We start from the raw sequence: 15,916 nt of genomic DNA, 5'->3' as shown, positions 1-15,916 counted from the left end.
TGGCAACCCCCAGGGGGAGAGCCTTCTCTGTGGGGACACCCGCCCTCTGGAACAAGCTACCCCCAGGGATACGATTGATCCTGGACCTCCGTACTTTCCACAGGGCTCTGAAGACCTTCTTCTTTCAGCAAGCCGGGCTGGCTTAAAATTTTTAAATTGTTTTATGGGTAAGGGGTTTTAAATTGGGGAAGCCAAATGGATTTAATTATGTTTCAAATTATTTTAATGTTCATATTGTATGTATTTTAATCCTGGCTGTTCACCGCCCTGAGTCCCTCTGGGAGAAGGGCGGTATAAAATTTAATAAATTCAATTCAATTCAAATTTATTTATTTATTTATTATATTTCTATACCGCCTTTCTCCCGTAGGACTCAAGGCGGTGTACAGTCAAGAAAAATATAGACACACAAACATCATAAAATTGCTAATTAAAATTGCCACTTAGTTTGGTCAATTAAATAAAACCCAGAATTAGATAACATTTAAAAAATCATTCGCATGTTTATATGTTTAGCCCCGCCTGTTGGAACATCAGGGTCTTGAGGGCACGGCGGAAAGCACGGAGATCAGGGATATTCCGTATCTCCGGGGGCAGTTCATTCCAAAGGGTTGGAGCCCCCACAGAGAAGGCCCTCCCCCTGGGAGTCGCCAGTCGACATAATTTGACTGACGGTACCGAGTAGTCCCTCCCTGTGAGAACGAACTGGTCGGTGGGAGGCTATTGGTGGCAAAAGACGGTCTCGTAGGTACCCAGGTCCTAAGCCATGGAGCGCTTTAAAGGTGATAACTAACACCTTGAATCGCACCCGGAAGACCACCGGGAGCCAGTGCAGCTCGTGTAGGAGAGGTGTTACATGGGCGTAACGAGCTGCGCCCATAATCACCCGCGCGGCTACGTTCTGGACCAGTTGGAGCCTCCGGGTGCTTTTCAAGGGGAGCCCCATGTAGAGAGCATTACAGTAGTCCATACGGGAGGTAACTAGGCGCCACCGAAGGCAGGGAGAGGAGGGGGCGTCTGAAGAAGCCAGGGGAGGGGCTGCTTTCCAGGGCACAGCAAGTTGCGGGAGCAGGCTGGGAGCTGGGCGGGTTGTGTGAAACCAGCTCCCCGCCAGAAAGGCCGGACTTGGTGCCCCCCCACGCAGCCCCGCCTCTCTCCAGCTCTGCTCTCCGAAGGGGAGGGAAGGCCGCTCCCTCTGCCCAGAGCCCCGCCCTCCCTGTTGGGGCGGTCAAACCACGTGGCAGATTCGAGCCTCCTTTTAGCTAGAGCCCGGAAACGCTTGCGACTCCCCGGCAGCGCCCCGCCCATCGCACATGCGCCCTGCAGGAGGAGACCCCAGCGCCACTAGGGGCAGCAGCGCGCCCGCCCGCCTTGGGACTCTTCCCCTTGCGGCGGCGACCAATCAAGGCGCTGTTGCCGAGGCCAGGAGGACGCAGGCGGGGCCTTCTCATCCCGTGACCCTCTCTTCTGTGCCGAGGGGCGGGGCTGAATGAAGGACGGGCGCGCCAGCCAGCCAGGGGAAAGCCGGCAGCGTCCGCGACGGTGATTGATTGGAGACGGGGCGGGGGGAGCTAGTCCTCGGTTTAAGACAGCAGCGAAGCCCACAGTTACAGTCGCCAGCCGCGCCGGTCCTTAAGCAGCCCTAGGCGACGGGCCAGCTTTGCGAGCGTTTTTGTGGAGCTCAACCACCGTCACGTGACCTCGGGATGCGGCCGGTGGGCGAACTGCGGGCCGAGCGCTCAAAGTGCGGCCACGTGACTGCCGGAGCTGTGAACCCGGGTGGGCAGCACTTGTTGGGGGGGGGCGGGGGGGGGCGGGGCGGTGAGCTGTCATAAGTGGTGGGTAAATCGTAGCGCAGCCCATAAGTAGCCAGCAGGGGCGGCCGGTGGCTCAGGAGGAGAACCGGCCTTCCTTCCTTCCTTCCTTGGGGTGCCAACGCAGCCAACAAGCCCTGCCAGGCTCCGGCCGCTGGCACAACAAGCAGGGCAGCCACCAAAGAGGAGCGCCTGCATTTGGGAGTTTTGCAGGGCTGGAAAAAGCCACCGGCCAGGGAAGAGCCTGGTGGCTCAGCAGACTAAAGCACTGTTATTAACATCAAGCTGTCTGCAGTTACTGTAAGTTCAAATCTCACCAGGCTCAAGGTTGACTCAGCCTTCCATCCTTTCTAAGGTAGATAAAATGAGGATGCGGTTTGTTGGGGCAATAAGCTGACTTTGTATAAATATTTATTTATTTTTTGTTTATTTTATATCCAATTTATATACCGCCCTTCTCCCTGAGGACTCAGGGTGGTGTACAGCCGAATAAAAACATAAATTACAAACATTAAAATAGTATTAAAAGAATATATATAAATTTGGCCCCGTAATTTAAGAACAATAACAAATCCATTTAAAACATTTAAAAAATTAAGAAAAAAAAAGTTAAGCCAGCCCGGCTTGCTGAAAAAAGAGGATTTTAAGGGCATGGCGGAAGGCACCGAGGTCTTGGATTCTCCTAATCTCTGGGGGCAGTTGGTTCCAGAGGGTGGGTGCCCCCACAGAGCAGGCCCTCCCCCTGGGGGTCACCAGCCTACATTGTTTGGCTGATGGCACCCCGAGGAGGCCCTCTCTGTGGGAGCGCACGGGTCGATGGGAGGCCGTCGGTAGCAGCAGGCAGTCTCGAAGATATCTAGATCCTATGCCATAGAGCGCTTTAAAGGTGATAACCAACACCTTGAAGCGCACCCGGAAGACCACTGGGAGCCAGTGCAGCTCACGCAGGAGAGGTGTTGTATGGGAGTGCCATGCAGCTCCCGTCACTATCCGTGCGGCCGCATTCTGGACCAGTTGGAGCCTCCAGGTGCCCCTCAAGGGGAGCCCCATGTAGAGAGCGTTGCAGTAGTCCAGGCGAGAGGTGACGAGGGCATGAGTGACTGCGCAATGTACAATATACAAAAGTATGAAGGCTATTGCTTAACGCATTGTAAGCCGCCCTGAGTCTCCGGAGAAGGGTGGCATATAAATCAAATTAAAAGAAAAAAGAAAAAGGTCCCACCAGGAGGTGGTTCAGCAGCAGCTGCGGATTAAGGCGGGGGGGGGGGGGGGAAATCATTCACTCTGCAGGCTTAAGCAGGCGAGTGCAGATCTCCAGGAGGAGGGTTGATTGTACACATGGTACACATAGTATCTTCTGACCCGTCCACTGTGATTATCAAGTTTGCAGATGATGCCACCCTATTGGGCCTCATTACAGGTGGAGACAAGCAGCATACAGGAGGGAGGTTCAAAAATTATCCACATGGTGCTCAGAAAACAACTTGCATCTGAACATCAGCAAGACAGAGGAGATGGTGCTAGACTTCCAGAAGAGAGAGGAACCTGCCCCACTTTACATCAAGGGAGGGCTGTGTGGAGAGAGTCCCCTCCTTCAAATTCCTGGGAGTCCATTTTAGCAAAGATCTCAGCTGGAAAAATAACACAATCCAGGTGCCCAGGAGGGCTCAACAGAGACTCCACTTCCTTAGGGTCCTGCGGAAGAGCAAGGTGGGACAACAACTGATGACCACCTTTTACCGGTCCACAATAGAAAGCGTCCTCACTTACTGCATTACGGAATGGTATGCTGGCTTGACAACTGCGGATAGACAGACACTACAGAGGGTGATGAGCACGGCACAAAACATCATGGGCTGTCCCTGACGCCACTAGACAAAATCGCTAGGACTCACTGGCAACAAAAGTGAGTCCACCCCTAACTGATAATGTCCAAATGGGGCCCAAGTGGCTGTTTTCCCTCCCTGGTGTCATGTGACTCATTAGTGGTACAAGGTCTCAGGTGTGAAGGGGGAAGCAGGTGTGTTACATTTGGTGTTCTCGCTCGCTCTCATACTGGTCACTAGAAGTTCAACATGGCACCTCATGGCAATGAACACTCTCAGGATCTGAAAAAATGAATTGTTGCTCTACATAAAGATGGTCTAGCCCTAGGCTACAAGAAGATTGGCAAGACCCTGAAACTGAGCTGCAGAATGATGGCCAAGAGCGTACAGCGGTTTAACAGGACAGGTTCCACTTGGAACAGGCCTTGCCATGGTCGACCAAAGAAGTTGAGTGCCCGTGTTCAGCGTCCTATCCAGAGATTGGCTTTGGGAAATAGATGTATGAGTGCTGCCAGCATTGCTGCAGAGGTTGAAGTGGGGAGGGGGTCAGCCTGTCAGTGCTCAGACCATACGCTGCATCAAATTGGTCTGCAGGGCTGTCGTCCCAGAAGGAAGCCTCTTCTAAAGATGATGCACAAGAAAGCCCGCAAACACTTTGCTGCAGACAAGCAGACTTAGGACGTGGATTCCTGGAACCATGTCCTGTGATCCGATGAGAGCAAAAAAAAATTATTTGGTTCAGATGGTGTCCAAGCGTGTGTGGCGGCCACCAGGTGAGGAGTACGAAGACAAGTGTGTCTTGCCTACAGACAAGCGTGGTGGTGGGAATGTCATGGTCTGGGGCTGCATGAGTGCTGCTGGCACTGGGGAGCTACAGTTCATTGAGGGAACCAGGAATGCCAACATGTACCGTGTCATATAGAAGCAGACCATGATCCCCTCCCTTCGGAGATTGAGCCGCAGGGCAGTATTACATAACGACCCCAAACACACCTCCAAAATGACCAGTGCCTTGCTAAAGAAGCTGAGGGTAAAGGTGATGGACCGACCAAGCATGTCTCCAGACCTAAACCTATTGAGCGTCTGTGGGGCATCCTGAAACGGAAGGGGTAGGTGTGCAAGGTCTCTCCACCAGCTCCGTGACGTCATCATGGAGGAGTGGAAGAGGACTCCAGTAGCAACCTGTGAAGCTCTATGCCTAAGAGGGTTAAGGCAGTGCTGGAAAATAATGGTGGCCACACAGAATATTGACACTTTGGGCCCCATTTGGACATTATCACTTAGGTGTGTACTCACTTTTGTTTTCAGCAGTTTAGACATTAATAGCTGTGTGTTGCATTATTTTGAGGGGACAGCACACAGTTATACAAGCTGCGTACTCACATTGTAGTCAAGTGTCATTTCTTCAGTGTTGTCATGAAAAGATATACTTAAATATCTACAAAATGTAGGGGGGTGTACTCACTTCTGTGATATACTGCATGTATGGAGGATCGTGTGTTAGTATGATTTACTGGGTTAGGGATTTTCTTTCATTCACTGAGTTATTATGTGTGTGGGGGGGGGGGGGGGGATGCACTAAGGGAGGCCCAGCCAATCTCATTGTACACATGTTGTGCATTAACAATAAAGGTCTGAAATTGTTACCTAACCCTAACCCCAAGCAGGGCAGGCAAGGAGGGGCACATCTTTCTAGGGTCCCAGCACTGCAGGTTTTGTCCCAGGGGGAGCTTCTGCAGGGGGAAAGCTGCTTTCAGCCCCCCCCCCCCAGGTTCTTGCAGCATGGGGCAGACATGGCCCTGGGCAAGGAGCAGCTGCACCACCTCCCTCCCTCCCGCCCCCATCCAACACCTGACACAGTGGACATTTATTTTCAGAATACTTTATTTGTACATAATTCCATTAGCACGTGGCTGCCTCTGCTCAGCCAAAGGGGAGGGGCGTGTAGAAAGCCAGGGGCAGGAGGGCAGAGCTGGCGCTCTTTGGGAGACCGGCTGAGTTGGGTTGGGCATCATCGGCCAGGCTGGGGGCGGGCAGCACTTCCAAGGGGCTGGGAAAACTGACGCTGCATCCCTTCCCCCCTGTGCAGGACAGCTCTTTCCCAGCCACCCCCCCCCCAAAGCACAGGACTCCCATGGGGCCTCTGGCTGCTCCCCCAGCCCCTCTTGGCTCCATATAGGGAGGCGCCAGACTGGCCGAAGAGCTTTTTTTCCAGAAGAATAGCTGGCTGGCCCAGAAATTCACCCAGTTGGGAAAATGGAGAGTGGGGGTGATGGGTGGGTAAAGCGAATCCCACCCCCATGGCCAAGGGGGTGGGGCCTGGCCTTCTCAGTGGAGCCCTAACTTCCAGCTCCTGGGAAGTCATCTGGGTCCCCCACTAGAAGCCTCTGTCGGCTTCGCTGCTCTCCACAGGCATTGCAGAAACCCTAACCCCTTTCTGGGCAATGATAAAGTGCAGAAAAAAACAAGGGAAGGAACAATCCGGGGTGGGGGTGGGGAGGGTGGAGCCGGGTGACTCAAAGGGATTCCTACTTGGGAGGACTCGGGCAAGACCCCCGAGAGCCATAAAAGCAAGAGCTGCATGGTGCCCGTAGGGAGGCTTTCCCCCCCGTCACTGGAAAAGGTCAGCTTTTTGGGAGATTGCGGGACCACCCACACCCCCACTCCCTAGAAGCCGTCCCAATGCTGCGTAGCTGCCATTGTGGCTGTTGGCACCCTTCACACACAGCTGCCAGAGCCCCCAACCTGGTGTGGAGGACCCGGAGGGCCAGCCTGCCCCCAAGCGCATAGTCCAGCAGGCGGGCCAGAAGGGACTCGGAGAGCCCCCCCTTCCAGCCTGCCCTGCCAGGGTTACTGCAGGTAGCGGTAAGCCTTGAAACAGTGGTTGCCCGAGTCGGCCACCACCACGTGTCCATCCGAGGTGAGTGCCAAGCCCTGTGGCCCATAGAGTGGATCCGCCGTGGTGTTGATGTAGGACAGGAAGGAGCCTGAGCTGTCGAAGACCTGGAAGAGAGGAGGGGGCCCTGAACTCTTGTCGGGAGGCAGCGCTGCCACCACGGCCGATCTTGTGAGTCAAGAGGAAGGGCACCTCTCTGCCCATGGACTACAATGGCCACTTCTGGTCACTAAATCTCAAAAGCCATGTGGCTCATTCAGAAGGGGCAGGAAAGGGTAACAATAATAATTAGGGGCTGGAGCCCCTCCCCAACGGGGTGCAGTCAGGTTCGGGCCTGAAAGGAGTCGCCCTCCAGTCCCACCAGACCGGGAGCCAAGTGGTCAGGCCCACTTTGCAGGAATGGGGTGTGGCTGACCAGTGGCAGAAGGGAAGCTCTGTACCACATACTGGCCACACCCCAGCACAAAGGGCCATGCAGCAGGAGCACCAGCGGCTACACCACCCCCGGAAGCAAGAGTCAAGAGTTCGAGTCACTGCCTTCAACCCCGTAGCTCAAGGGACACTGGGAAGAGGTTGCTGGATCATTAGAACCCCCTGTCTGGGGGCCCATGAAGGACCCCAAAAGAGATGGAGGACTAGATTGAAAGCCTCTGCTTTGATGAACGGGCTCAGCCCTGATTTTAGTGGCAATTGAAGAGGTAGCTGGCCCTGGAGCCACCTCTGCACCTCCGGGACACGTCAGCTGTCCTCAGAATTCAGCCCCAGGCTGGCTGCTGAGGAGGAAGAGGCTGAGCTGGCCAGCTCCCATCAAGCACCTGGATCCGGCTGTTTCCCCAGTCGGCCACAATGATGTTCCCATTGGAATCCACAGCCACGCCCGTCGGAGCGTTGAACTGCCCGTTCCCCTCACCGTGGGAGCCAAACTTGAAGAGGAACTCTCCGTCTGCACTATAGACCTGAGGACAGGAAGGGAGATGGCTTGGCGGAGCTTCCCAGGCCCAGCATGGCACCACAAGAGGGACCGCCTGGCTTGGTCTGGCCCCTGCCTCCAGCTGCCTGCTGGGTGATTTGGGTGTGTGGGCGTGTGCAAAGGAACCAAAGGTGCAGGGTTTGGCTTTGGGAGAAGCGCTTCCCTCTCCAGCAGCCACGGAGCCTCCCCATAGCCAGTGGGGCCCAAGAATCCTCACCCCCCCACACCTCGCTTCAGCACAGGCATGTTTCTCCTCCTCAAGGCAGGAGAAGGGCTGGGGGGGGGCAGGGGGGAGCTGAGGCCCATAAGTCACAGGAGCAGCTGAGTGCCCCAGCCAAGCTTTTCTCACAGCAATAGCCCAGTTCCCCTTCCGGACCCCAATATCACCTGGAATGGGCGGGGTTCCCCCTCACCTTCACAGAGTGGTTGTGGAAGTCGGTCACCACAATTTCATTCTTGTTGTTGACAGCCACGAAGTGTGGTCCTGAGCAAAGAAAATGGGAGGAAAGAAGTGAGGAAGAGCCCCACTGCTAGGAGCAGATGAGTCCAGAAGGAATGAGCCACTGGAAAGGGCCTGAAAATCGGAGACCAGGGAGTGCGGGGGCTGTTCCTGATCCTGAAGATAACGAACAAGAGAAAAAGCTCCAGCTTCTCCGCCCCAACCCCCCCAAAAGTCTATTTGGTACAGAAAACCCCCCAAATCTCTGAAGGCTTATAACAAGCTTAGGCTCCGGATCAGCAACAGGGAACATTCAGCCAAAGGCAGCCCCGGAGAGTCTAGCTGGGCTGATCGGCCAGAGCCAGAGAGATGCATCCGAGGACAGCCGCTGCAGCCATGGGCTGCTCTGTAGGGCAGCTGAACGGGCACTGTCTCCACAAAGACCCAGCAGAAATGCTGGCAGAGCAGATCACTTGCCGACCCTTGCTCCAGTTTGGGGAAAGGGCTGGTTGGGGGCATAAACTCAACCCTTGTCTGCCCCAACATTTCCATCGCTCCCGAAGAGTGAAAGCTAGCAAGAGGGAATCTGCTTCACTACCCACCCTCTGCCGGGCACCCAGAGGAGGATTCTAGCAACTGGAAGGACCCACCTGCCCACGGGTGGCAATGGAAGGCAACAGTCCAAACGCAAAGGAGGCAGGGGGCAGTCCCCCTCTTCCGATGCCACACTCTCACGGGCAGGACAAGGATGGTCCCGAGAGGGTGCCTTCCCAACCCTTCCCAGCTGGGTCTGAGGCATAGGAGAGGAACTACTTGGGGCACCTGCAAACTGGCGCTCTGACGTGCCACGGCTCCCAAACTTGGCTACTAGCTTCCCGTTAGATTGGAAGATGAAGACGCAGCACGCCTTGTTGTCCACCACAATTATGTGCCCGTTGCGGTCCACCGCCACACCCTTGGGGCCCATCAGGCGCCCAGCTCCAATCTTGGTCTGGGGAGAAAGGCAGAAGGGCATGTGCCAGCTCCAGGGCATCAACACATGGATGTCAGCCCCGGGAGCAGGTCCTCCTGACCCCTCGGCCTGATCATCTGGCAGCCCCCTCCCTTCAGAGGACGGATCAGGCACAAGGGCTGTGCAGCCTTCCCCAGTCCCCACTGCAGCCGATCAGTGGACCAACACTCCCCAACCAACATGGGTTGCAACACAAGTCCCATGACCCACTCCCTGCTCCAAGCACTGAGGTCTGGAATCCAGCATATCTGAAGGGGCTCAGCCAGAGGACTGGCCCACCATTGGGCAAAGGCAGATGGCAGGCTGACCTGATGAGGATCACCAAAACCACCAGAGACTCTGACCTCCACATCTGCCTCCCCAGATGCTCACCTTGAATTTGCCCTCAGGGGAGAAGATGCTGACCCAACGATTGTCATAGTCTGCGATGATGATGTCACCATTAAGATCCACTGTGACCCCAGTTGGACGCTGTAGCTGTCCAGGAGAGCGTCCCCGTACACCGAAACGCAGCCTGAACTGGCCCTCGTTGGAGAAGACCTGGTGGGTGGGGGGAGGGGAAAGCACGCCTGTGAAGGGGTCCCGGGTAGCCACCCTGGTGCCTGCAGAGGAGCTGTTCCTACCTGCACACACTGGTTGTTGCTGTCTGCCACCACGATGCGCCCACTGCTGGAGGTGGAGATGCCCTGCAGGTTGGTGAATTCACCTTTTTCCCGGCCCCGGCTTCCTGCCAAGAGAGGGGCACCGAGTGAGGCCAGGAGTGGGCCACCAAACCAGCCAGGAGCTACAGTGGCCCTTTTGCCCTCCCTCCCACCCAGGCACCGACCGACACGGAAGATCAGTTCATCCTCAATGGGGTTCTCCTTCTTCTTGCCACTGCTGTACATGCTGGAGGGGCGGCGGACTGCCTTCTGGCGGATGTGGCCGCTGCTGGGAGACTTCACACGGCGCTTGACATCATCTGGGGAGGGGGGCACATCAGATGCCTTGACAGCCTTGACCCGGAAGGGACTGCTGCGGATGGGCTGTCCATAGAGGCATATGGAGAGGACGTGGTCGCCCTCCTGACGCGGCGTATAGAGCAGTTCGTAAGTGCCATTCTTGTTGTCCTGAACCTCGTGCTCCAGGGCGCAGTTGTCAGGCGCCACCACCTCAGCCTGCAGGCAGGCGCTGCCATTGCGCACCAGCTCCCCATCCTTGTCCTTGGTGGTGATTGTCAGCGAGGCGGCCTGGCCCACCACAGCATGGCGGAGGCCTTCACCGGTCGCCACAGTCTTGTGGGCAATGGCGCTGGTGGTGAGCAACACGCCCAGATTCAGGATGGACTTGCGCACACCCTCCGTCTCCACCACGTAGTCCACCTGGGCGTTCTCGTGGGGCTGCTCAGGGAACTCCCGACTGGCCAACTCGCTCAGCCGCTCACTCATTTGCTTCTTCACCAGCAGCACCTCCGTCTCCGAGCCGTGGTCCAGGGCCTGCTCAGTGAAGCTGCAGCTGCTGCTGATGTTCTCCTGGCCCTGGCGCAGGACTTCCAGCTGGGCCTGCAGCACCTGAGCCAGGGAAGAAGAGGCTCAGCCCTGCCCAGCCAAGAACCCCCAGGAGCTGGCTGGGGCGGGACACCCACTCTTTAGCTGCCAAGGAGCAGGGGAGGGCTGGCCAGGGTGAGTGGCCCCACCTGGCTTGGGAGGCTTTGGCCATGGAACCAAGGCACTGAGGTCCTCTCAACCATGTGCCTTCTCAAACTGGGGGAGGAAGCAAGGGGGCTGCCAGGGCCCCAGAGGAGATCCCCTAAATTATCTTGGTTTACCTTTTGTTTGGCCCCACAGAGGGCTTCCAGGTCTCGGACCAGTAGCCCCTTACGCTGCCCCAGCGCCTTCTCCAGCTCAGTAAAAGTACTCCCAATCTCGGCCACCGCATCGTTCTTGCGCTCCGCCAGCTGCTGACTGATCCCAGATACGAGTTCCACGGCTGTGGCTAGCTGTGGCAGGCTGGGAGACAAGGAGGACCCCTCAGGAGCCTGAGCTGTGCAGCAGAGTAACAAAACCCCAACCCCCGAGCTGGACCTGCAGCCGTGGGCAGCCCACCCGGGCAATACCGGCTCTTGATGGCGTCCAACTGCTGGCGCAGCGAAGCCTTGTGCTGCTCCACCACATCCCGCAGAGGCACGGTCACATGCTCCCGGTGCTCTCCCACTGTGCACTCGTGGCACATGGCCGTTTCACAGGCCTCGCAGTAGTACTCCATGGTCTGGGGGCAGATGGGGAAGTTGGTAAGCCCTGGACTCTTGAGATCCAATCCCCAGCCAGCATGGCTGCCTTGGGGACAGGCCCCCCCACCTCCCGCCCGCAGGAAGCCCCTCTGGTTTGGGAAAAGAATGCAGAGATGTGGATGCCCCACCCATCCTCCCGCTGGCCAGGGAAAGCTTCTGGGCAGAGAGGCAAAAAAAGGGGCCAGCAAAGCCACTCCCACTGATCCTCCCCAACAGCATAAGCTCCACACATACTTTCCCCTCGTGATTTGGGCAGGAAAGCGGCTTGCCCGGCACAGCACTGACAGAGTCCAGCATGGCGATGGCGTCCTCATGGCCGGCACTGTCGGGCTGGCGCTGGAGCACTTCCATGAGGTTCGTGATGAAGAAGTTGTTCTGCAGGGCGGCGACCCCCTTCTCCGGGAGGATGGAGGTCTGGCGGCAGACGGGGCAGGAGAGGGTCAGGCTCTGGGGAGGGATGTAGTTCTGGAGACACCTGGCCAAGGGGGCAAAAGGTGAGTCAAGATGGGCACCAGACCTTGGCAGAAGGCAGAGGCCGGGCGGGCGGGCCCTCAGCCACAGCCAGCCCTCGAAAGGATCAAGTTGGGGAGGCAGGCACTGGGTGTCCCAAGTAGCCAGCCAGCCCTCTTGCACCAGTCCTCCCCATGCCAGGCCCATGCTTGGGGCTCCTGCTCTTCCAACCAGCTGTAGGCATCAGAGGTTTTGGATGAACCACCACGGTCTGGCCACTGCCTCGACACCTCCAGCCCACCCCTCGTGCGGGCTCTTCTTCCTTGCAGCCACCCCCAACAAGGATGCAGTTTCAGTGCAGAGGATGGTGTCTGTCAACAAGGTCATGCCACACCCAGCAGAGGATTGGCACACAAAATCTTTTGCCCGCCTGAACACACTCAAGTGTCCAGCTCTCCATGCAGTGCTGGAAGAGAGCGAGCCAAGCTACTCCAGGCCTTGGCTCACTGCATGGAAAGCCGGGAGGGGGGCAGCTTCCCTCTCATGGGCAGGGTGGGATAGGAAGAGAACCATGGGCCTGCTCAAGCAGGGATGAGCAAGTTCTGAGCAAGATTTGCACCCAGAGCCCGATACTTCCAACTCCAGGCCAGGGAGCGGCTGCAGCTGAAACACTCAGCCAGGCCAAAGGGAAGCAGGTTCTCTTCCCCAGAGGAGGGGGTGTCCAGGTCTCTCGAGTCCCGCCAGCTCTGTGGCTGTAACATTCTGCTCAGGAGACGCAGCAAAATATTCCCTATTTGTTTATGCCCAGACAATCCCCCAAAGGTGGGTCACACCTAAGAAGCCAAGAGTCACATGCAAGAATCCCCCCAAACACCTCAGTTGCCACCCTGTTGCCACCTTCAAAGCCAGCCTGTTGCCCACAGAGCAGCCTTGGCACAGAGGAGAACCCCATTGCCCTGATGGCCGAGACAGGCACTGCACCAGGGAGCAACCCTTGAGCCCCTTCCCCAGACCTAGTGGCAAGGCCCAAACACCGGGTCACTGGTTTGGACGCAGCTTCACGGAGAGCTGAGCCCTGGGGGAGGGGTTTTGGCAGTGGTGGGTTGCCCCCGGTTCACACCGGTTCTATAGAACTGGTAGTAAAACCGGCAGGAGGCTCCGCCCACTGACCCAGACATCATCAGAACGCTTCTGCGCATGCACAGAAGAGCATGCGCGCTGCCCCGTTGCGAACCGGTAGTAAAGGTAAGTAGAACCCACCCCTGGGTTTTGGGCAGACCTCTTAGATGGGCCGCCCTCGGCAGCTGTCTATGCGGGAAGTGTCCTCTGGTCAGGAGTTGGAGCCCAGTGGAGAGCTTTGTCCAATGCAGAAGCAAAGGGGCCCATTTTGGCTTTGGGGGACTGCAGAAACCAGCGCAGCTGCTAGCAAATTCTGCCCCAGACAAATCCAGCTAACAATAAGTATGGGGTGGGGACCAGAGACAACATCACCAGCAGTGTCCAACATATGGGAGACCAAAAGGCCAGTCACCTCTTTGCTTCTGAGCAAAGTTTAAAGGGTCTCCTTGACAGTGGGAGACAAGTGGGCTGCCCAAAGGTCAGCACTGGTCAAAGAGCCTGACTGGGTCACCCAAGAGGCATCACTTCCAGGAGCAGAATTTGCTCCATCCAGGACCTTCGGGGACTTGGCAGTCTGCCTATGCTGTGATTGTACGAATGACCTTGGCAGAGAGGAGGCAGAGCCACAAAATCCAACAGATTTCAGAACACGCGCACACACACACACACACACACACACACACACACACAGGGTCTTTGGGAGAGTGAAAGGCGGGAGAGGGGGATAGTTTCCATCCTGCAAGGATCTGTTGTCCCTTTACAAGAAAGACAGAGCTAGGACTCCCTGCAATATTCTCGGCTGGGCTACCTTGGAAGGCAAAAGGTCTGCACACAGGTGTGCTTATTATGCAAAAAGCTGCGTTTAAAACGATTTGCTCTGGCTGAAGCAGGTTTGGCGCCCCTCGCTGGGATCCCTGGCATGGGGAATTTTCTGCCTTCTAATATTACAGATGCCTGTAAGGACCCTCAGCATCTCCAGCCAGGGATCCCAGTTAGCAAAGATGGCCATTGGTTCAATCAATCCTGCTTGGGTGGGTTCCGCTCCCCCCCCCCATCCTTCTTAGACTGTCGCACATATTCAAAGCCTCAGAGGAAAGGCAGAGGCTGCAGTGCAACCACGTCCAGCGCCAGACCCACCGCAGCCGCTTCGACAGACTGCAGGCTTTGGGGCTCCTGCAAACCTCGGGGGGAGGGGGGCAATCTGCGGAGGGGGGATCGAGGAGAAGAGCTCCTCCGCCCACGCAGCGCCCTGATCCGCTCAACGAGCCACTTGGCCGGACGCCAACAGCCACTCGTGACTCCCCCCCCCGGGCAGACGGCGGGGCCGCGGCTCTCACCTCTCGCAGAAGGTGTGAAGACACGGCAGCACCTTGGGGTTGTGGTAGCGGTCCAGGCAGATGCTGCACACCAGGAACTGCTTGTCGATCTGCCGCACCACCGGGCTGGAGCTCGACTCGCGCTTGGCCATGGCGAGGGCCGGCTGGAGGCTGCGCGGCGGCTCTGGCTGCTGCTCTGCCCGGGAAGAGACAAGCGGCCCTCCGGCCCTCAGCCCCGGCCGACGGGAAGGACGAAGGGCGGCCGCGCCTCCGCCGGACTTCCTCTCGCGGGAGGCGGCAGAGCGCGGAGCCGCATCCCCCCACCCCACCCCACCCCACCCCCGAGCATGCGCCGCGCCATTCGCCTGCGACCCCCGCGCCCGCCCGCCGCCCTCGCCGCCCCCGCCCCGAAAAAAGGAGGCCTCTCACCAGCCGCGCCCGGGGGCTTCCGGCCTTTCGACGCGGAGGCTGCAGCTGCGGGCGGCTCCTCCTCTTCCCTGGAGGGAAACCGGGCCGGGGACGCTCCCGGAGGCAGGCCGCCCGCCACGCCCTTCTGCGGAGACGGCCGGCCTAATGGCACCGCCGCCCTCCTCGCTGGCTGGGCTGGGCGGGGACGGTGCCTGCGCTCCCGCCCTCCTCCCGCCGCGGCTTCCGCTCACCGCAAGAGCTGCCCGGCCAGGAGGCGTCAGCGCGGGCGGCGTCCGGAGCGCGGAGCCCGCATCTCCCTCTGCGGCCGCGATGCCGCTCCCGGTGGCGGCGGCGGCGGCGGCGCTGCGAGCGGGCTGCTCTTCTCACCGCATCCCCTCTGCTGATGGGGCCGGAGCATACCACTGCTGGCGGCGGGGGGGGAGCAGAGCGGAATCACGCCTTGCGCCCTCCGCAGCGAGCTCGGCGCCGCCCTCGCCCGTCCCTCTCGCCGAGCCCGAGGGTGGGTCGGCCACCGAGGAGGCGGGACGGTGGCGCTGCCCCGCCTCGCTCCCCCGCCGCCGCCGCAGAATGGTCGCACCCGCCGAGCCCGCTTCAGAGCTGCAGCAGCTGCGGCTTCTCCGCAGTGCCCGAGCGGGCAGAAGCGAGCGGGAGGAGCGGCGACGGGTGGATCCACTCTCGCCTCGGGGGCAGCCCAGCCCGCGCGGGGAAAAGCCCTTGGCTGCAGCGGGAGCCGAGGGATGGTGGTTGCCATAGGAACTGCATCTGGGCAGAAGGTACCAGAGCAGGCGGGGGCGTGGCAGGAGCAGCGGTGCTTCTGTAGACGGAGGGGCTCCAGCCCACCCACGCCAGGCTGAATGGGTAGAGCATCCCCCCCTCAATCACATGCATGCCCCCCAAGATGCCCCCCTCTTTTTCTGGAGCCCCTGGCCAGGCCCTCCTCGAAGTCCACCCAGGAATTGTTTGTGGGCACCTTTCCCTTCAGCCTCCCAGGCAGAGGAGGGGCATCACACTGGCCTGGCAATCCAGAGCAGGAATCGTACGGCACTTCTGTGCTCCCAGGCGGCCTCCCCACCCATCCTCGGGATCTGAGCCCCACGGGCCCACACTCCAGTTCCAGCCAATGGGGAGAGGCTGCTCTGCACCCCTGGCCACCCTCTCAGAGCTTTCAGGGTGAAGGAAGCCAGCAAGGGCGGCCGAACCAGCTGGCCCTGTGGCCTGGTCCGGCCCTTCACCAGAGACAGGACCCAGCTGAGGAAACGCTGGCCAGGCTAGGGGGCGGGCAGTCAGGGTTGCTCTGAGCAGATGTCTTTTCTGGTGACACCTCCTCCCATGAAGAGCCTCTGCAATCGGAAGCAGATCGTACCAGGGACCCTACT

At 58.4% G+C, this 15,916-nt stretch overlaps 1 protein-coding gene across 4 annotated transcripts; it reads right to left on the bottom strand.

Moving 5' to 3' along the window:
- Positions 1–5,506: 5,506 nt before the first annotated feature.
- Positions 5,507–15,319, bottom strand: TRIM3 (tripartite motif containing 3). 4 transcript variants are annotated; one of them, XM_034426361.3, is made up of 12 exons: positions 14,541–15,319; positions 14,133–14,307; positions 11,461–11,701; positions 11,053–11,204; positions 10,765–10,945; positions 9,784–10,507; positions 9,581–9,684; positions 9,330–9,497; positions 8,768–8,936; positions 7,920–7,990; positions 7,352–7,492; positions 5,507–6,643 (listed from the first exon to the last, which is right to left on the bottom strand). In XM_034426361.3, the coding sequence occupies exons 2-12, from the start codon at positions 14,261–14,263 to the stop codon at positions 6,491–6,493; spliced, it is 2,235 nt and encodes a 744-aa protein (XP_034282252.1). In that variant the 5' UTR covers positions 14,264–14,307; positions 14,541–15,319; the 3' UTR covers positions 5,507–6,490. The 4 variants fall into 4 exon arrangements, with proteins under 4 accessions (XP_034282252.1, XP_034282253.1, XP_087750686.1 ...); XM_034426362.3 differs by having other exon boundaries at positions 14,133–14,302; positions 14,541–15,182; XM_087894560.1 differs by having other exon boundaries at positions 14,771–15,011.
- Positions 15,320–15,916: the final 597 nt, after the last annotated feature.

Source organism: Pantherophis guttatus, chromosome 5, assembly GCF_059756535.1.
Source record: "Pantherophis guttatus breed Tessera chromosome 5, ASM5975653v1, whole genome shotgun sequence".
Classification (NCBI taxonomy): domain Eukaryota; kingdom Metazoa; phylum Chordata; class Lepidosauria; order Squamata; family Colubridae; genus Pantherophis; species Pantherophis guttatus.
This window is presented reverse-complemented; position numbering and strand designations above follow the sequence as displayed.

Excerpts from the sequence above, each read along its gene's own strand:
- TRIM3 (XM_034426361.3), bottom strand. The coding sequence starts at position 14,263 with ATGGCCAAGCGCGAGTCGAGCTCCAGCCCGGTGGTGCGGCAGATCGAC. Across the intron at positions 8,937-9,329 it reads CCCCTGAGGGCAAATTCAAG|ACCAAGATTGGAGCTGGGCG; the intron begins GTGAGCATCTGG and ends CTTTCTCCCCAG. Across the intron at positions 7,991-8,767 it reads GTCAGAGCGCCAGTTTGCAG|GACCACACTTCGTGGCTGTC; the intron begins GTGCCCCAAGTA and ends TTCTTTGCTCAG.